The 20,802-nt window shown below is 40.4% G+C and overlaps 3 protein-coding genes across 4 annotated transcripts in view; 2 read left to right on the top strand and 1 right to left on the bottom strand.

Annotated features, from left to right (window-relative positions):
- Window positions 1-313: 313 nt before the first annotated feature.
- Window positions 314-3,273, top strand: timm8b (translocase of inner mitochondrial membrane 8 homolog B (yeast)). The gene is made up of 2 exons (XM_054793746.1): window positions 314-535; window positions 987-3,273. The coding sequence occupies exons 1-2, from the start codon at window positions 434-436 to the stop codon at window positions 1,152-1,154; spliced, it is 270 nt and encodes an 89-aa protein (XP_054649721.1). The 5' UTR covers window positions 314-433; the 3' UTR covers window positions 1,155-3,273.
- Window positions 2,449-11,714, bottom strand: il4i1 (interleukin 4 induced 1). The gene is made up of 7 exons (XM_054793741.1): window positions 11,619-11,714; window positions 10,677-10,891; window positions 10,503-10,615; window positions 8,717-8,918; window positions 4,917-4,985; window positions 4,688-4,824; window positions 2,449-4,373 (listed from the first exon to the last, which is right to left on the bottom strand). Exons 1-7 carry the CDS (start codon window positions 11,647-11,649, stop codon window positions 3,602-3,604), a joined length of 1,539 nt encoding a protein of 512 aa, XP_054649716.1. The 5' UTR covers window positions 11,650-11,714; the 3' UTR covers window positions 2,449-3,601.
- The window catches only part of LOC129190930 (sorting nexin-19-like), a 36,984-nt gene continuing 25,789 nt past the window's right edge, over window positions 9,608-20,802 (top strand). The window contains exons 1-2 of one of the 2 annotated variants that reach the window (XM_054793740.1): window positions 9,608-9,727; window positions 18,551-18,823. In XM_054793740.1, coding sequence (XP_054649715.1) covers window positions 18,620-18,823 — 204 coding nt within the window. In that variant the 5' untranslated portion in view covers window positions 9,608-9,727; window positions 18,551-18,619. Of the gene's footprint in view, window positions 9,728-17,206; window positions 17,291-18,550; window positions 18,824-20,802 lie in introns of those variants that run through there. The other variant, XM_054793739.1, reaches the window with a different exon arrangement.

Raw genomic sequence — 20,802 nt, 5'->3', positions numbered from 1 at the left:
AAGATAGGTATTGCTAAATGTCATGTCAACTGACTCTATCCAAACGAGATTTGGAGGACGGTAGTTAGTATTTATAATAAACATATATGTATATACATATCGAAAAAACGTCAGTGCAGTTAGTTGATTGCTCTTCTTAAAATATTTTTTCTCAGACAACCGACAGTCGATTTGGTTTTTTTCAGTTTAGGGTCGTCTTGACACATGGAACATCTTTGATTGCGTCACGTCCGACATCATTCAGAAAAAACAGATTTACAAATTGAATGGTAGCCTGCAGGCGTTCTAAACAGTACAGTCCATTGTTTGTAGATTAGCACTTGTCGATGCGCAGTAGTAGCTCGCCCAGGTTCGCGGTATTAAGGAAGGTCATCAGACTCGGTGGCTCAACGTTATAAAGAATTCCGGTCTAAAGATCCGTTTAAGAAACCCAATGGACAATTTTGATAACCTCAGTGCGTCGGAGAAGGCGGAAGCGACAGAACTCCAGCGACTGATCGCTGTAGAACAACAAAAGGCTCAATTTCAGGCTCAGGTTTGTATCCCAACGTGGCCCCAATCTGGCTATAAAGCCGACTGCTACCACATGGACTGCTCTGTGGGAACACACGTAAATTGAGGGTTTTAGAGTCAAAAATTACGATCGTAAAATAAGTGCATGGTTGTGTATCAATTCGTAAAGCCACCGGAAAAGCTTACTGTCAATGTAGTCAATCAATTACAGCAGCAGCTCTGTTTAGTATACAAAATGTTAAGTGTCCAAAATATCATATGAAAACACAAGAATCCAAATAAAAATATGCACAAATGGAGAAAAACCAAAGTCACAAGTAAATGTGCTAGGAAGGACTAGCTTTGGTTGTGTCGACAACCGCTTATGTCGACTTCGGTCCGAGGGGTGTCATCTTAAACGGCTTTTACAGTAATTGGCATCGTGTGGTGATGCTATCTTATTGTGATCTATGATGTTTTTCTGTTTGTTTTAGGTACACACCTTCACAGATGTCTGCTGGGACAAGTGCATGGACAGTCCCGGATCCAAGTTGGATCACCGGACAGAGATGTGCCTGGTGAACTGTGTGGAGCGATTCATCGACACCACCTTGAGCATCACCAACCGCTTCAGTCAGATGGTGCAGAAAGGCACTCATTAATGATGGACCACATACCTTTTAATGGACTGTACTAGGATATGAATCCGGTGTGTGTTGTTGGCTAAGGATGTGAAGACAACATCGGTGTATGTGACCTGCTGTCAGGCGAGTGTGTGTCTGCATGTGGCAGATTTGTGTGTGAACTGACAGGTTAATAATTTGGACGTCCGTAAACTGGATGAAAGTAAACGTGGGCAGAGAAAACCTCGTCAGAATGCTTATTAATGAATGTGATTCTCAGTCCTCAAGTGCACAACATATAGAGAAAGTCAGTGGAAAAGTTTTGAGAGCATTTTAACAAGCTCATTTCAACTGTTTCAACATTTCAACCATACATTATAGCGATCTAATTTATCTTATTTATTATGTATTGTGTAAAACTAAGACATGAAGAACATCAAATTAAAAGCACAAAATGAATGCCGACCCACCATCCACCAGTTCAAGCCTGGAGTTTTTCCAGAGAGATGATTACGTCACTGTTTGACGTGTGTGGTAAAAGGCAGTGTGCTAGCATGAATTAACTTGAGACAAATGTGCACATTAGCACTCAATAAGTCATCAAAACTTACCTTTATGCATTCCCACATAGTATCAGCATTTGACACCAAATATGAGGTGTAAGAAAAATGATAAAAATTCAGTAGTATATCTGTGCGGCATGAGACAAAGTTAGCACACGCAGAGTGGACATGCGTCAAGTGAGACAGATGTAACAGAGAGAATCCGGCGCACTTTTCAAAATAAAACATTAAAAAAAAGGAAATTATTTGTTCGGGGGTTGGGGATCACTGACCTAACCCACCATAAAAAAAAAAACTGGAACGTTTGAACCATGTGGAAGGTCATTATAACATTTCCGAACTTCAAGTTTTGTGTATCTTCAAAAACAGCTTCGCTTAAAATCCTTCGCAATTTGTCATCAGCCGTCTGTAGATCTGCTTCGAAATTGTGCTCATTTGGGCAAACTGCCTATGAGTAGTTCATTCAAGTACGACCCTTGAAATTTGCTTCACATGAAAATAACCGACCTCCTGTTGGATTTCAGGCATGGGTAATGAAGACTCCTTTGAGCATCCCGGCATGATACATACAGTGGTGTGAAAAAGTGTTTGCCCCTTTCCTGATTTCTTTTTTTTTTTTGCATGTTTGTCACACTTAAATGTTTCAGATCATCAAAAAAAAATTGAAAATATTAGCCAATGACTGCACAACTGAACACCAAATGCAGTTTTTATATGAAACCTTTTATTAGTAAGGGAGAAAAAAAATCCAAACTTACTGTCTACTTACTATGAGTCGTTCTGGAGAATAAAGTCGCACCAGGCAAAAATGCCCAATGAAGAAGAAAAAAATCCCTGTAAATCGCACTGGACTATAAATTGCATTTTTGGGGGGGGGATTTATTTTCTAAAATCAGAGACCAAGAAGAGACATTTCATCTTAAAAGGCAAGTTATAGTAATAACAATAAAATAGAGAAAACAGGCTAAATCGGCGTCTGTTAATGTAACGTGAAAGGGTGGTATGTTAACGTAACATTAACAGTAATTCAGATAACTATAGCCTAAGCAACCCGCATAGTCATCTGCATTCATCGCCTTGGCACCTACTTGGGCGTGGAGACGTAACTGCACTGTTGACAAGCCATTTGTGGCTGTCATGCGCATTGCAAAAGTAAGGGGGCGCTGCAGCCACAGACTTAACGCAATTGTATCATTGGTGTATCATTCACAATTGGTGTATCATAACAAACGTGGCGATGTACAGTACAAGCGACATGTGGACTGCTAGCGAAGTAGTTACTTTTCTGTACGTTATTTAACATTTGTCAGGAACTGAAAATGGATGTTCTTTATTAAAATGTAGCAGGTGTTGATTATGACTACAATGGTGTGAAATGTAGTTCAAGAACTCCATCGGCTTTGACGCTTAAATAATTGTGTATGGCAAATTGTCCTTGTTTAATCGCTTCCACGACAGTAGTTATGTGGAACAAGGCAGGCATATAAGACAGGGAAGCTTTCAGCGCGCGGGCGAAGCAGCTCAGTCCAACTCAATCACAATGTCCTTGCCATGCGAACATTCCCACGTCATTCTTCCAAAATAACGACATGCTTGTGAAAGTTGTCCCAACAGCTAGAAGTCCAATCGGGTCTTGTCCCAAATTGCCATGGTTGGCGGGGATCTTCGTTGTCTTAGGCATTCAAATGGATCAATAAACTGCAGAAACAAGGGTGTATGTTATAATAATGAGCTGTGGGGTGCGATTTTGGACACGAGCGACATGCAGAGTAATATTTTTGCCAATTTTGTGGGATAATCACCACTTTAAATCCTATCCTATAGCTACAAAATGTACTATATCAATAAATAAAAAGCAAATACATTATATAATGAACTTAATCCATACTGTAAATTGAGAAACTTGTTAAAATTGGGTTATTTTTAAGAATAAATGGTGAGGTTATTGATATTTTTTGCGGCTCTGAGAGCAGATTTCATGGACGTTTCTATCCAACCATGAGGTAAGCCTGTGTGTTCTCCTGCAAAGTGCACACGTCCCTCACTCTCAAAGAGTTGTTTGGCAAAGTGGCCCTGGTAAGGCGTGAACATGGTAAACGCTCCGAGGCTGTAGGGATCTAATCCCCAGTGTTTCACCAGTCCTCCTGTGAACAGCGGCCTGATGTCCTCTCCGTGGATCTTCACCAAGTCCTTCAGCATGACAGCCATCAGCTCCTCGTCGCTCATACCTTGGAAGTGGGTGGAGTCATCAGAGCAGGTGTAAGATGCCAGCAGGGCACCTGCATCTGTTCCGGGGAAACTGTGGCTGGGGTAATAAATGAAGCGAGAGGGCCTGTCTGTGATGGTCTTGCCTCCCATGATGCCTTCTTTCTCCCAAAAGCGCATACTGAAGCTGAGTATGACTTTGGTGGCGCTGGTGTAGTGAACCGACCGTAAGGCTTCCATCTTGTCACTGGAGAGGGGAGGGTGGAATTCAATGAAGAGGGTAGCCTTGGCTGTGGCTGTGACCAGGACGGAGTCCACCGTCAGGCTGGCCAGCGATCCCGGATTACGCCGGTCCTGGAATGTGACTGTCACATTGCTGCCTCCTGTTTGGTTGATGATTTTGACTTTGGAGTTGAGAAGAGTGGTGGCATTTAACATCTTGTAGAACGCACTGGTGAGTTGGTCAAAGCCACCTGTCACTTCATAGTACCTGGAAAGCATCCAGAAGAAAATCTTAGAATGGGGATGTTAACAATGGTACAACACATGTCGACATAAATGCGAAAAATACAGGAAACTATTAAAACGGGACGGGACGACGGGATAGAAGGGCAAAATCCAGTAGTTTCCCGGCATGTAACATAGCAACACAGACACAACCCAGCAGCCACAGTCCAGACGCTTTAAAAAGGTCAATGTGCAGAAGTGTTGTCATTCCAACAGAAGATACGCATGTTCCAAAATACACAATATGCCAACACCCAACTCAGCCGCAAAAATATGAATAAAATCATCCTTTCTTACTCGATGTTGTCATTGATGTCCATCTGTATGTACAACATCTCAATAAGGGACGTATAGAACAGACCGCCTTCATTCAGGATGTCTCCAATCATTCGTAAGGCACCTCTACTGAGATTGCCCTCATTTACCAAGTATTCCTGTTGAAAACAGCACGGATACAAATGTTCAGAATTTTACTCTATTCTTTGCAAAGACAGACTTCAACTTTGTTGACATGAATATTTCTTACTATGACCGTGTAGGAATCATATTTGTTGAACATGGCAGTGCAGCCAATTTCCTGAAGGTCATTCCTCACCTGTGTTAAGACATAAAAGCACGTGAATAAAACAATATTTGGAACCAAACAATGCAATTTATGTCGACATTATGTGTGAATGTTGGAAGCTAGAGCTGAAATGCTGTATGGAAAATGTGGAATTAGGGAAAAAACAGGAATTTTTGGACGAGCTGATTGTTTTGAGAATGGTTTGAATCTGTTGAGAAATGTGGACGAATTCCAATCTCTTCAGCGGGAACTTTTTGGCCAGAAAATGTGGAATTCCAGGAGAACCGGACTCAATTGTGGGAAAAGTGGGAATTTTGGGGGTTCTGTAAAATGGTTAGTCTGAATGTCCTGAATGAGCTGAAGGCTTTCATGTTGCAATGGTTTGAACTGATTGAGAAATGTGGGAAAATTCCATTCATTTCAGTAGGAATTTTTTGACTGGAAAATGCGTAATTCCTGAAAAAACCTGAATTATTCTATGCTGGAATGGTTTGAATTGGTTGAGAAATGTGGAAAAATTCCATCTCCTCAGCGGGAATTTTTCAGCCAGAAAATGTGGAATTCCAGGAGAACCGGACTCAATTGTGGGAAAAGTGGGAATTTTGGGGGTTCTGAAAAATGGTTAGTCTGAATGTCCTGAATGAGCTGAAGGCTTTCATGTTGCAATGGTTTGAACTGATTGAGAAATGTGGGAAAATTCCATTCATTTCAGTAGGAATTTTTTGACTGGAAAATGCGGAATTCCTGAAAAAAATTGAATTTCTGGAATGTAACAAATAGATAGCGTGAATGTTTTGACGTTTGAATTGTTTGAGAAATGTGTAAGTAGTAACAATTTCTAAAATCAATGGTGTTACAGAAAACATGGAATGATGGGAAAAGTGGAATGTGGAAATTTGTGCTGGAATTGTTGGAATTGGTTGAGAAATGTGGAAAAATTCCATCTCCTCAGCGGGAATTTTTCAGCCAGAAAATGTGGAATTGAGAACTGGACTGAATTGTGGGAAAAATGGGAATTTTGGGGGATGTGTAAAATTGTTAGTCCAAACGTGGGAAGAAATGTGAGAATATTCCATTCGTTTCGGTGCAAATTTTTGAGCAGGAAAATGTGGAGTTCCAGAAAAAATATGAATTTATGTAAAGTAAATAGATAACGTGAATGATGAGTTGACTGTTCCGACGTTGTGAAAGTAGTAAGAATTCTCAAGACCAAAGGGAATATGTGTTACGGAAAATGTGGAAATATAGGAAAAGTGGGAATTTTTTTAATGTGAAAAACTGTCATCCTGAATGTTTTAACACTGGAATGGTTTAAATCAGTTGTAAAAATGTGAACAAATTCCATTCGTTTCATTGGGAATATTTCAGCCCGAAAATGTGGAGATTGAGAATCTGACTGACTTGCAGGAAAGGTTTCTGGAATTTTAAAAAACTGTTTGTTTGAATGTCCTGAATGAGCTAAATGTTTTCAGGTTGGAATTATTTTAATTTGTTGAGGAATGTGTGGAAGTTCTATTCATTTCTGTGGGAATTTTTGGCCTTGGAAAGGTAAAAAGAAAAAAAATAATTTTTGGAATGTAAAAAATAGATAGTGTGAATGATTAATTGAATGTTTTGATGTTTGAATGGTTGAGAAATGTGGAAGTAGTAAGAATTGTCAAGATCAAGGGAATATGTCCATCCAAACATCTTCTTCCGCTTATCCAAGGTCGGATTGAGGGGGCAGCAGCCTAAGCGGGGAAGCCTAGACTTCCCTCTCCCCTGCTACTTCGTCCAGCTCCTCCCGATGGATCCTGAGCTGTTCCCAGGCCAGTTGAGAGGCATAATCTCCAGTGTGTCCTGTGTCTTTCCTGAGGCCTCCTACCATTCGGACGTACACTGAACACCTCCCCAGGCAGGCGTCCTGGAGGCATCTTGACCAGATGCCCGAGACACCTCATCTGGCTCCTCTCAATGCAGTCAGACTCATTTCCAGTAAGGGTTGGACTCCGCCAGCGCTGCCCTTTGTCACTGAATCTGTTCATTACTTTTATGGACAGAATTTCAAGGTGCAGCCAGGGCGTTGAGGGAATCCAGTTCAGTGGCTGCAGGATCGGGTCTCTGCTTTTTACAGATGATGTGGTCCTGCTGGCTTCATTGGGCCGGGATTTTCAACTCTCACTGGATCGGTTTGCCCCGAGTGGAGGAGTTTAAGGAGCTCGGGGTCTTGTTCACAAGTAAGGGAAGGATGGAACGTGAGATCAATAGACGAATTGTGGCGTCTGCAGTGATGCAGTCGTGGTGAAGAGGGAGCTGAGCTGAAAGGCAAAGCTCTCAATTTATCGGTCAGTCTACATTCCTACCCTCGTCAGTCTACATTCCTACCCTCGCCTGTGGTCATAAAATTTGGGTACTGACTGAAAGGACAAGATTGTGGGTACAAGCGTCCGAAATGAGTTTTCCCCCGTAGGGTGGCTGGGCTGTCCCTTAGAGACGAGCTGAGCAGCACTGTCATCTTGGAGAAACTCTGAATGAAAAAGGAATATGTGTGATGGAAAATGTTGAATTAAAGGAAAGGTGAGAATTTTTTAACTTGGAAATAAAAAATGATTTTGCCTGAAATTCAGGGAAAATTTCACTCATTTGAGTGGGATTTTTTTGGCCAGAAAATTTAATTCCAGGAGAGCTCGTGAAAAGTGGGAATTTTTGGGAAAAAATTGGTAGTCTGGGCTAAGTTCTTTCACGTTGGTTTGTGTCGACAGAGAAACGTGGAACTTGTAAAACTTGTTCTTTCGTTTTCAATGGGAATTATTTAGTGGAAAATGTGGAATGACCAAAAATGTGTGAATTTTTGAGAATGTGTCCTGAATTAGCTAAACACTCTTGGGCCGGAAAAGATGGAATTTTGGGAAAAAACAGGAATTTTGGGGGGGAATGTCTCAAATACCAGAGGTGCCACACTTCAGTCACAATTTTGATGATTTTGGACTTGACTCTGTGACTCGGGGCTTGACTCGGACTGTGGTCTGATGACTTGAAAATGCTTGAGATTTTCAGTAAATGTGTTGAGTAAAATGTGTCTCCATTCAATGTATTCCACTAAGAGTAAATGGTCTTTCACTTGTATTGCACTTTTCCACCTCCAAGGCACTCGAAGCGCCTTGACGCTGTTTACTTCCTGATGACGCAGTAGCAACTGGGGGTTCAGTATCTTACCCAAGGATACTGAACCCCCAGTTGATCACGGGAGGTCGGTGGATCAAACCCGCAACCTTCAGGCTGGGTGACGACCACTTTAACACCTGAGCCATGCCGCCATACTCATATAATCATGATTATGTAATTTCCAGCAACATATTTCCCTATGAATCTGACTCATTGAATGCATCTATTAACGTCCAATCGGGTTTAACTCGATTTGACTCGACCTCTCTTGTCTTGACATGAGACTTGACTTGACTCGAGACTTCAGATTAAAGACTTGAGACATACTTGGGACTCGCAAAGCACTGACCTGCTCCCACCTCTGACAAATAGCCGGACTGTTTTGAATGAGTGGAATGCGTTTGGATCGTTTGAGAAATGTGGACGTAAGCTGAGGCGGAATCAAAACACCACATAGAAAACTGTGGTGTAGAATAACTTGTGTGTGCTCATGCTCTGCAGCTGTCACGCCATTAGCTGCCACATTTCACAACAATGCTCAGTGAATTGAACGGCCTGCAAAGGATCAGCAGCAAAGACATCTGATGGATGGACACGGATGCGGGACATGTACAAACCTTCCACAGAGTGTCAGTGAAGAGCTGGGCCGCTGTCTTCCCCCTCTCTTTTTCATGCAACGTGTAGTTCAGCACATCGGGGTTCTTTTGCGCCTCTTGGGTTTTGTGCAGTATTTCATTCACCAAAATGTATGTGTTCAGGTCTTCTTGGATAAAAGGGTTCAGGGGAATTTGTAATTTGGAGATAAAGGACAGCAGAATCCTGTGGACATACAATATGCTACTGCAAAAACACTGACTGGAATGGAAAAGTATTTAACAGTACTGCGAAAACAAAACTTGTTTCCGCATGCACACAAAAATTGTTTTAGTTTTCATTTTCGGTTTTGGGCGGACCCTTTGGAACAGATTAATCAAGAAGACTGAGGTTCCATTGTACAGTATATATTAAATCCATATTTAATGTTTAGACGCATCGTTTATATCCTAAAATTGGAGACCCCTGGGGAAAGACGCATGCTGCCAGTTAACGCATATGAAAACCTAGAATTATTAAAAGGGTTTAAAATGACCTTTAATGGCAAAGAATAATCTTAAGAACATCTTACATCTTAAGCTATTTTACCTGACACACTCAAAATTGGGGGTTGCCGTAGCCTGGGCTGGTCACATGACAGGTCACTTGACAACCACTGCAAAATGCTTCCTATACGTCACTTGTACTTAATAGACAGATACAGATCAAAAGTGTCCCAGTAAACGAAATCACTTAAAAATAAAACACAACAAGAGATGTGTTCCTGTGTTGTAATACAGTGATCCCAAACCCCCGGGCCGTGGGTCATTTGGTACCGGGCCGAACAGAAAGAACAAATAATTTCCTTTTTTTGATGTTTTATTTTGAAAAGTGGCCGGATTCTCTCTGTTACATCCGTCGTACTTGACGCGTGTCATTGCGCGTGTGCTAACTTTATCTCATGCCGCGCAGATAGGCTACTACTGTATTTTTACCATTTTTCTTTCACCTCATATTTGGTGTCAAATGCTGATACTATGTGGGAATGCATAAAGGTAAGTTTTGATGACTTATTGAGTGCTAATGTGCACATTTGTCTCAAGTTAATTCATGCTAGCGCACTGCCTCTTAACAAACACGTCAAACAGCGATGTAATCATCTCTCTGGAAAAACTCCAGGTGTGAACTGGTGGATGGCGGGTCGGCATTCATTTTGTGCTTTTAATTTGATGTTATTCATGTCTTAGTTTTACACAATACATAATAAATAAGATAAATTAGATCGCTATAATGTTTTCATTTTTGTGTAATGGACCCTTCTTAATGAGTTAGAATGCAAATAGAAAACGTTTGCCCAAATTTAGCCAAAATAAAAAGGAGTCAAATAGTTATTGTAATAACGGTTTACTTTGAAAGGTAGGCGAGGCCCCCTGCCGTTACAATTTACCATGCAACAAATAATGTGTCCCATTCCAAATTGTGTTTTTTTTTATCCACGTCAAGAAAGCTGAATAAAGGTACATTTGTTTGGACAAATATGATGATGATAGCAAATGTAGCTCATGAGAGTTTCATTTAAGAGCTGATATCTCACAACCTTCCATGCTTTTAATCATTTTTTCCATAGCTAGCTCAAAAGAAACAATGGAAATAACAATTCAATGTACATTTTCAGTTCCAGAGCCCAATTAAAAAGGCATGCATAGCGCAGTGACAGAGCACATCTGGAATTGAAACGTAAATGGAATGTTTGATGAAACAAAAGACATTTAGCGTGTTGAATGCATTCGCAGCAGAAACGTAAAACGATGACAAAAGCGACATACTCACTTGTGAAAGCTGGGGATCCGCATGGCGCCCATCTCTGCATACCAGCCTTCTTTTGTGTTCCTGAAAGTCTCCACGCGTCCTCCGATTTGGTGGCTGGCTTCTATGATGGTCACCTTGGTGCATCAGGGCACAATATCAGTCATGTGACATTTTGACTGAGGTAAGCGACTTTACCTTGTGTCCGGCGTCTTCCAAAAGCTTGGCTGCGGTTAGACCGGCGATGCCCCCGCCAACAATTGCTACATGTTGAGGGGTGTTTGTGGCGGGAAGACCTTTGTCCACCATATCTAGAAGCTGACTGTAATCTGTGTCTTGGAGACATTCATTCAGAGGGTCTCGGGTGAGCTCACTCACTGCCAACACTACGACACCCACTAGGACCAAAGAAACTGATAGAGGTAGACAAAATATACACTTGATCAGTTGATATCATGACACAAGATGCTGTGTTTATATATGTATCGGTGGTCCTCGTTTTATAGGACATTTCCTGGTTACGATGCACTCGCATGCTGCGCTACAAAAATACGTTGCCGGAGTAATACGTAGTCGTGCTATAGCGACACTGAGGAGGGACAACATCCCTTTTGCTCTTTTGCTCTTTTTTGGTTAACTTTTTGCCTTTCATTATGTTTCTCAAGCATAAGACATTGCGAAACGATCAGCGAGGGTGAATTGCTTAGCAACATTTGCCGCGTACACGGTTGACTGTCGAAGCAAGCGTAAAGTGGTAAAGTAAATAAATAAATGAATACTTTAAAAAAAAGTTATTTATATTATATATATAAAAAATAAAAAACCTAAAATTGTATATATATGTATGTATGTTTTAAATAATTGTAGTGCATATCCATTTTTGTGTGTCCTGACTTTAGCGACACCCTGTGTAATATTCATACATCATACCAGCTAAAATTTTGGTGAAAAATGGGAAAAATAAATAATACTTCAAAATATGTACAACTAAAACATATTACAAATAAGAAAATATGTACTGTAGTAGATCATTTGTATTCGATGTACAGTATATATGTATTACATGAAAATGTATTTTTATAGTTAATACATCTCTCTGGAATAGGTGCAGAATTACAGGTACAAGATACAGGTACTTACAAAATTTGCACAGCGACATGTGAGTGATCATCTTGCCAAATAAACGCCACAGACAGGATCTTTGTCTCACTCTGTTGATACTGTCTGAGTTAAATGAGGCCTGAAGACAAGATTATTGTGGATTTAGCCCTCATCAAGAAACGTTCTCAAGGACAGTAAACAGAAAAACAACATACCTCCAGTGACAAAGGGTCTTAGATTTTGATTTTACTCACCTTTAACAAAGGTAATGTTTCATCATTTGTCTTCCGCCTATTCATGACTGAGGAGTCATGAAGCAGCTAGACCCTCGGAGCTAAAACCTCAACAAACAGGTACGGTATTTATCGGCCCAAAAACAGCCTGGAAAAGCTGTTTGGTATGTGCATTTGCACACAACTTAATTCCATGTGGGACTGTGCGGCTCCTCGGGTCTTCCACAAAGACTTTCCCACACTGGCTCAAGAGTCAACCACACTGAACAAATAAGATTAGTGCACAGCCCATTTCCGCCATCTGAAATCATGTCAGTACTTATAACTGCCAATATGGCACTATCCTACTTGCTAGAGAGTCAATGCGCGGCTTTGTCTCGAACATATAAACCACAATGAACAATTATAAGTTAGCATTACAGCTAACTTCCCGTTTTAATGAGTGTAGTTTTAAGTATAGAGAGGCAAAAGTCAAGAAATGATCCTTATCCTTGCACAGTTACAGAGTCACACCATTCCTTATACAATACAATATTGAAAAAAATGCATTCTCCTTACTTTGCATGAAGAAGGAAGACCTCACAAAGAGAATTGCTTCCGAAGAGGCACCTGCTTACGGCAGCACAGGTGAACAGGTTATGAAACAGTCTTGTAATATAAAGTGGATCCAGTGCTGATCACAGCATTGCTTGAGGTCAAAGGCAGGCTGTACTTTACAATTTTGCAGAAAAATGCAGAACACATATGTCAGTAGACATATGCTTTGTTAATGTGTAATGTGCAGACTCTGCGTCGAGTACAAAGCGAATGGCAAAACCCAGAACCACTTGGCTGTGAGGCAGACGTGCGAACCACTCCTCTTTAAATACCTCATCCGCTTTTAAATATTTGAAACTGTTTATTAATTTTGGGAAAGCCGCACAGTGAGTTCTTATCGCTGATTGGGCATCTTTGTGTTAGTTTGCATGTTCTCCCTGTACGTGTGTGGGTTTTTCTTTTCATCCTCCCACATTCCGAAAATAATCATGTTAGGTTAATTGGAGACGCTAAATTGTCCATAGGTATGGATGTGAGTGTGAATGGTTGTTTGTTTATATGTGCCCTGCGATTGGCTGGCAACCAGTCCAGGGTGTACCCCGCCTCTCGCCGAAAAGTCAGCTGGGACAGGCTCCCTAGTGAAGACATGCGGCATAGAAAATGCCACGGCTTTTATCACGGTTTTTCAAAATATATTAATAAATAAGCGGTGGTTCATGGTTGACTATGGCCTATTATTAGTCCAAAAATGCATATTTAAACAAACTGGCTTAAATTAAGCATTTTCAAGCATAAAGATGGCTAAATGAACAAAATAAGGCATTCAGAAGATGCATTCAAATACATGCTGTTGGTATGTAGTATTCTACACTGGTCTTTAGGACACTAGGACTGGACACTCAATAAAGTTACAATGATGAGACAGCAGCCACCGCAGCAAGTACAGGAAGTATCATGCGACCCAATGCTAACATGTTACAGTATGTCTTCAATCCAATCCAATCCACTTTATTTATATAGCACATTTTATAAACACTGTTTCCAAAGTGCTGCACAGACTAGCAAAACCATATACCACCTGTCTTATATACAGTCTGTTTTAAACTGTCTCTACTATGAAAATAGTCCTACTTTGTGGAAAATTACTTATCGCGGTTGGGAGTGGAACCAATTAACCGTGATAAACAAGGAATGACTGTACAGTGGATCCCCGGTTTTTGTCAATAATACCTTTCAAAAGGTCCGATGAAGCAAGGCAATTTTTTACATAAATCTGTTCCAGACACCAAAAATATGAGCAAATAATACATTTTTATTCAGGATAAATATAGTTTATATCACCTTTTTTTAATCAAATTGTTGGCCCTTGCAACTTTCTTTGGCACCATGGCGGGTTATTTATTTAACACACTAAAAAAGTGCACCGACAGTGACAGAGCAAAAGGACTAGTTGTCACGTGCAATATTGTAAGAAGTATAGAAAAATAACTACATTTTGGTGAAATTTTTCCACAAAAACTGGATCCGAGGTGCACAAAAACTGATGTTTAACCATCCTGTCTACACTCCTGATCAAAATCTTCAGACCAGTTGAAAAATTGCTAGAATTTGCATTTTGTACATTTGGATCTTCTGAGGTTTTAAGTAGAGCTACAATATGCAAAAACAAGAAGGGGGAGTGAGATAAAAAGCATTTTGAAAAACGAATTTATTGAAAACAACAATTAAACTGAAATCAGCTGTTTAAAAGTTTAAGACCACAGGCTATAAAAGCCAAAATCTGCTCCAAATTGTCATTTTCTGTCAGGGATTCACACTGTCATGCCCTCCTGATGGCTAAAGCTAATAAGCTTTCTCTTTTTGAACGTGGTCGTATTGTCGAGCTGCATAAGCAAGGCCTCTCGCAGCGTGCCATTGCTGCTAAGGTTGGGTGCAGTAAATCCGTCATTCAAAATTTTTTTAAAGAACTTAATGGAACAAAAAAGTCAAGTGGTAGACCCACAAAAATCACACCTGCGCTGAACCGGAGTATCTGATTGGCTGTCCATCAAGACACAGGGCGGTCTTCCACCTACATTAAGGCCCTTATTGGTGCCGACTGGTGGTGCAGGGTCGTCAAACGGATGCAGATGTTGCAGCGGGCATCCCTCATGACTAAGGGCCCTCGTCTGTGTGGTAACAGCTGGGTTTTTCAACAGGACAACAGTTCACAATGCTCGCTTGACCAAGAACTTCTTCAGGGAGAAGAACATCACTCTTTTGGACCATCTTGCATTTCCCCCTCATTTAAATCCCATAGAGAACATTTGGGGATGGATGGCAAGGGAAGTTTATAAAAATGGCCATCAGTTCCACACAGTCGATGCCCTTCGTGAAGCCATCTTCACCACCTGGAGCAATGTTCCCACTAGCCTCCTGGAAACAGCTACTCATTACTAAGTCCTACTGACAACAAACCAGTTCTGGTTTGGAGAGTTTTTTGTTATTTTTTGAGCGATGGGCTTAATCTTTTGATCAGCTGATAAACAGCCTAGTTCAGTTTCATTGTTGTTTTCAATAAATTTGTTTTTCAAAGTGCTTTTTGCCTTGCTTTTGCATATTGCATAAACTGAACAAGCAAAAGCAAATTTGGAATTTTCTGAACGTGATAGTGTGTTCCAACTGGGTGTATTTTATGTGAAGAACTGTTTGTACAACTTGTGTAAATATGAAAATTGAGGTGAGATCTTTATTTTATTTCAATCCTGTTTCTCCTGTTTTCTGTAGCTGGTTTCCTTGTTTTGTACGTTAATATCTGATTTACTTTCCTAGGTTAGAAGTTTTTGGTTACTATTTTTAGGACTCACCCTGAAGCATGGCAATCTCCATTTATATTTATTAATTTATTCTTGTAAATAAATATAGCTTTTGAGCATCAAAGCAAAACAAAGCAAAAAGTGAGGAGCAGGAAGTGTGCTTTGCGTCAACAAATAAAGTGCAGCTCCCGCCTTTGGCTAGTGAGTCATGGTGAGCGATACTGCCGGGTTAAAGTCGTTAAAGTCTCCTGTTTGGGAAAACTAGGAGGATATTCTGCAAAGCGAGTTTAGTGGGTTAGTGAGCTGTGTTGAGTGGAAAGCCGGACTTGCCTATTCAGCGAAGGTAGCTCTCTTTTAAAGCAGCTCGATCACCATGGTAACTTTTAGGCTGGTCGCGACCAGGTTATGTCCAGGTTATGTCCAGGTTATGTCCAGGTTATGTCCAGGTTTACATCTTAAATAAGCTCTGAAAGTGCCACTGCTTTGGATTTGGAGATGGCGTCACCATTTATTGAGAACCTACGAGGTTCCCGAGGGGACATGGAGAAAAAAAAAAAGCATTCCCTGATGATGATATTCATTTATAAGCGAGATCGATTTTCAGCAGAGGGAATGCTCACTTTCTGAGGCGAGCGCCACGAATAAAATGCAATATAAAATAATAATTAGGTCAATGTTAGCAGAAGTAAATGTCATAGGAGTCAGCTCGTCAGCCTTCTTAAATTACAATATTTGCTGGAGGAATAAACACTCAGAGGCATCGATCAACTGCAATAAAACACTTGTTTTATTCTAATAAAGAAAAAATTAAAAAGGTCGCCACAAAACAGGTCGTACGCAAAACACTGCCACCTGGTGGTCCCAATGAGATACAGCATTTAAAAATATTTCATGAAAATATAGCATGAAAACAGAAAATTGTTGCGCCAATGTATTTATTTTTTAAAAGGATAAGTGTTAATATGTGCAATCTTGAGTGTTAAATGAAAAGACTAATAGGGTTTAGTTAGCATAATAATCAGTGTTAACTTGCACATTCACATGCTGCACGCTGGCATGCCAGCGGTCCTCCCTCGCTCTACTGTTGCTTATATATCATCTTTTGGGAACGCCTCATAAGGCTCAATAGTAATTACTTACTCATTTTTTGTAAAATACACTGTCCGGGATGGCTACATTTTTGAGTGGAAGTAGAATAATATGACGTCAAACGCCCCCTTTCATGTGAACGCGCACTTAGCACAAAGCCGAAAACCGGACTTGACAAAGTAAGTTGATGACCACTGTCTATTTTGTTTGGAGAATTTAGGTTTTGCTGAGTTGCATTTGATTGTAAATAGTTAGAAATCTGCATGCATAGATTTGACCATGTCTGTTGAGACGGGTCTTTTTCTATTTTATAATATATTATTATATTTTTTGTAGCTGTTCATTGAGGATCTCAATAAATCAATTTAAATGGTAACCATTTGATATCATGTATTTTTACATTAGTAATTCATTTTACACAATACAAATAATTTTGTAATGAATGAAGACAAAAAAAATCTGAGGTGCCACTTGGGAGCCGAAAGAACTCTCTCTTAAGTGATCCGAGCCAAAAGAACCGTCTCTTTAAAAGAGACAGAATTTCCATCACTTATCTGGACCCTGCCTACTATCATGGCGACCAAATCCGCCCATGGTGTACTACGGAAGTTGTAATGAAGTCATCTGTGTTACGCATTACGCTGTACCGTCTTTGGTTATGAGTGCGGTACTGACAGAGCACTGCATTTGCCGGACTGTACTTCTCAGTATGAACGCACTTCCACTGTCAAACAAGTTAAGTGTAAGTAAGTACATAAGTACGCGAATTGAGACACAGCTTCATAAACAGGAAATACGGAACGGAAGAGAGAAATGTGGAAGTAGCGAGTAGCCAAATAAGAACAAGAATAATAAAGACAAAAATGTAGCCCTTCCACACAATAACACAAGTCGTATTTGTGAAGGGGACAAATAAACACCGTTCACGACAATGGCGCTTTTTGTATGAGGTCACGAAGGGCGTGTCGTCTATCGAATACGTCACACTACAGGAAGTAAACATTCCCCATAGACATGTTGATAAAAATAGCTTCGACATTTTCATCGTTTTACTTAGGTAAGACTCAATCTCTTTTGTTAATCTGTTTAACATAGAAACCAGGTTATTATTGTATTTTTGTACACCAACTATGTCGTAGTTTCGCCTCGCCGTGGAGACGACGTTGGGGTGAAAATTCACCCAGCATTTATGTACATTTCAGAAAAATTGACTGAATATTAAGACGTGTGTGATACGAATGGTGCGTTTCTCAAAACAACTTAACTTGCACAAATGATCTTGTTCGTTGGCATTGTTATTTGGTTTGGTGCCACCTTTATAGTCGCTAACGCAATTGGACATTTTGACATTCAAACGTTGACGATTGGGAACATTTTTGGTTATTAATCCCATCTAAGCAACGTAGAGGTTAGCTCAGACATGCAATCGTTTTGCTTTTAGAGGCATTTGGAGTTATAAGAAATTATTTCGATGAACTGGAACACTTTGAAAGTCAGTTCGTTACAGCAGGTGTGTTCAAAGTGCGGCCCGGGGGCAGTTCTGTGGGAGTCAAATGGATCAATATTTTATTAGATATTACAAGATTTTGCTTTGTCACGAGTAACACAGTTAACGTGTTGGTGTTATATTCAGATAGCTTTGTGTATATTGACCTACATTGCATTGTTTTTAGCATCTTTAACCCTTTGGAGTCCTTGGAGGTATACAGCGAAAGTGGCTCAACAAACCCAGGCTTTGTGCTCAAGATGCAGCTCAACAAAACCTAAATTCCACAAACAAAGTCAAACTATACCGCGACAGTGGTTATGCTTTGTCAAGTCCGGTTCTCGGCTTTGTGCTCAGTGCGTGTTCACATAAAAGGGGACAGTTGGCGTTGTACTATTCAACTTCTGTGCAAAAACGACGTGATCCCAGCCGGTGTATTCTAGACAAGAAGAGCAAGTAATTATTACGGAGTGTTATGAGGAGTTTAAAAAGATTATCACTGCCAAAAACAACACTGTCGCTGCCAATAGAGCGAGGAAAGGCCGCTGTAGAATGATGCTTAGCTTGTAAATGTTATGAACGTGCAGCATTGTGCAACGTCGACTTATGCACTCTTATCCATTAAAAAATGAAATAAACTAACAAAATAAATAAACGGCATTCCTTAAGTTTTTCTGTATGCAGCTCAACAAACAGGAAAAAGTTTGGACACCCCTGCATTACGGCACACCTAAGCAGTAATTTGTATGTGTGCTGTGCATGTAAGCGCTTATGCTCTAATTCATTCATGATCTATGATATACGTAACCCATAGTCTTGGTTATTTTCTAGATCTGATGCTGATGCACGCGTGAGCTGCACCTCTCAGCTTGACAGTGTCAAGCCAAAGACCCTCACAGCATGTCGGAGGTGCTGGGACAGAGGTGTTTGGTGGTCTTGGGTGTGCTCTTGGCTTGGCTGGTGCTTTTTCATCTGCTTGTTAATATCTGGCTGCTCTGCATGTTCACGAGCCTGCTGGTGGTACTCGGGGGGTGGCTCGGCTCCCAGGCGGTCTTGGAATCCAACAGTGTGATTCACCTGGAGAGGTTCATCACACTGCACCAGGTAAATCACTGTGCACCTTTCACTTTAATAGGTATTGCAGTTGTGGCGTCCAAAGTCCGGCACGTGCCATGGCAGGTAAAAAAAAAAAAAAAAAAGCATTATAAATAGGGCCGAGTGGTTAGCATGTTGGCCACACAGTCAAGAGATCGGGAAGACCTGTGTTCGAATCTCCGCTTGGGCATCTCTGTGTGGAGTTGTACTCCGGTTTCCTCCCACATTACAGAAACATGCAAGTTAGGTTAATTGATGACTCTAAATTGTCCATAGGTATGAATGTGAGTGTGAATGATTTTTTTGTCTATATGTGCCTTGCTATTGGCTGGCTCTCGCCCGAAGTCAGCTGGGATAGGCTCCAGCATACCCTCTGCGACCCTAATGAGGATAAGCGACATAGAAAATAGATGGATGGGCATTAAACATAGCATGCATCAGGGCCACACTGAACAGTGTTTCACACAGGACTGCAATCTGTGATGGTGGGTTGACTAATTTGCATAATTGACTCTGTTTTTTGGTCAAAATCAGGTGTTTTTGCTGAAACTACCCTATGTTCTACCGCCAATATCTAAAGACCCAAAAAGTCTAGAAACAAACTTTCCTAGAACAACTATATAGAATAGAACAACTATTCTGTGGGTCAGCAAAAATGCCCCAAAACTCTGGCAGTATGGAGCGCTCTGCTCTGAACATGGCTGGCAGTCAGTGGGTTAAAAATGTTTGTGATTGTGTTACACATTTGAATAAGGACTCTCTCCTTGAAAGAACAAACTGACCAAGGAGTGCATTATTTTCAGTACCACACACAGTGTTGAGGCTAAAGAAATTATCTTACAAAATTGGGGTAAAATTGAGAGAAACTATTTCCAGAGGCCCCACTTGTCAGTTTCAAAAGGTGTCTGACTTTGAAAGATAAACTGGTTCATAGCTACCAACCACCAGCTTCCAAAAAGACCTGGCTAAGATCTAGACTGGTTGGTTCCTATAAATTGAATAATTGTAAATCAAGGAACTAAACAATTTTATCAATTGCAAGACTGCATTCGTTATTCATAGACTGGAATGTCACATTTGCAAAATATTCTACATTGGAATGAAAAATTCGCACAGGAAACACTAACTGCCTTACGGCCAGACACTTTTTGGATTTCCATAATAGTACCGGTCTAAGAGCGCATGGAATAGACCATATAGCGGACACCATACGAAAAGGAAACAGGGTGAAAGATTTGAAACAATGTGAGACCGTTGCTATTTATGAACTTCAAGCCATAAAATACCCAGGATTGAACGAGGACATTGATTTCACTGTGTTTTCATAGACCACTTAACTCGTTTTTTTTTGTTTTTTTTAAAAATGTGTTTGGGGTTAACACTGCCATCTGGTGGTGGTATTCCCACACAGGTGTGCTTTCCGCTATGACATGCCCTCTTGCAGGTGGAGAAGCCCTGTTGGTGGAACATCTGATTTAAACTCAAATGGTGTATTTTGACGTTTGTTTGTCCCCTGATGAAGGCCAAATGTCTGAAAGGTGTTGAGGCTCAATAAGGTCCTTCAGACATGCCATAAAAAATAAAGCCGTTTTAACAGCGGTAGAGAGTGCCTTGAATTTTTGCAGTTTGTGGTGTGTTTCTGTCCGTATTCCGAAGACCACCTCAACTTTGTGACTTCTACACGTTCTGGAGGTCATATTTGGGGAAACATGAATGGAAAATGAATAGAAAACAACTAAAAAAGTTTGCTGTGTTATTAATAAGAGAGTATTCTGATTTGATTCGTATAGTCAACAATAATTTCAATGACTTAAAATTAAACAGCATTCCATCACCTACAATCCCAATTGCCTTTAATTGACTATAAAAAAAATATATTAATCACAAATTTTTTCGTAATTCATAAGAATTGTAGATGAGAAAACTTTAAAAAAAGTAATATATTGTCTATTATATTTGCTAAAAAAAAAATCCCAATAAAATGTATT

The sequence above is a fragment of the Dunckerocampus dactyliophorus genome, chromosome 12 (assembly GCF_027744805.1).
Source record: "Dunckerocampus dactyliophorus isolate RoL2022-P2 chromosome 12, RoL_Ddac_1.1, whole genome shotgun sequence".
Taxonomy (NCBI): Eukaryota; Metazoa; Chordata; class Actinopteri; order Syngnathiformes; family Syngnathidae; genus Dunckerocampus; species Dunckerocampus dactyliophorus.
Note: the sequence above shows the minus strand (reverse complement) of the source record. Positions and strands in the feature narration are given on the sequence as shown.

Excerpts from the sequence above, each read along its gene's own strand:
- timm8b (XM_054793746.1), top strand. The coding sequence starts at position 434 with ATGGACAATTTTGATAACCTCAGTGCGTCGGAGAAGGCGGAAGCGACA. Across the intron at positions 536-986 it reads AGGCTCAATTTCAGGCTCAG|GTACACACCTTCACAGATGT; the intron begins GTTTGTATCCCA and ends TGTTTGTTTTAG.
- il4i1 (XM_054793741.1), bottom strand. The coding sequence starts at position 11,649 with ATGATCACTCACATGTCGCTGTGCAAATTTT. Across the intron at positions 10,616-10,676 it reads TGGAAGACGCCGGACACAAG|GTGACCATCATAGAAGCCAG; the intron begins GTAAAGTCGCTT and ends TGATGCACCAAG. Across the intron at positions 8,919-10,502 it reads CGGATCCCCAGCTTTCACAA|GATTCTGCTGTCCTTTATCT; the intron begins GTGAGTATGTCG and ends GTATGTCCACAG.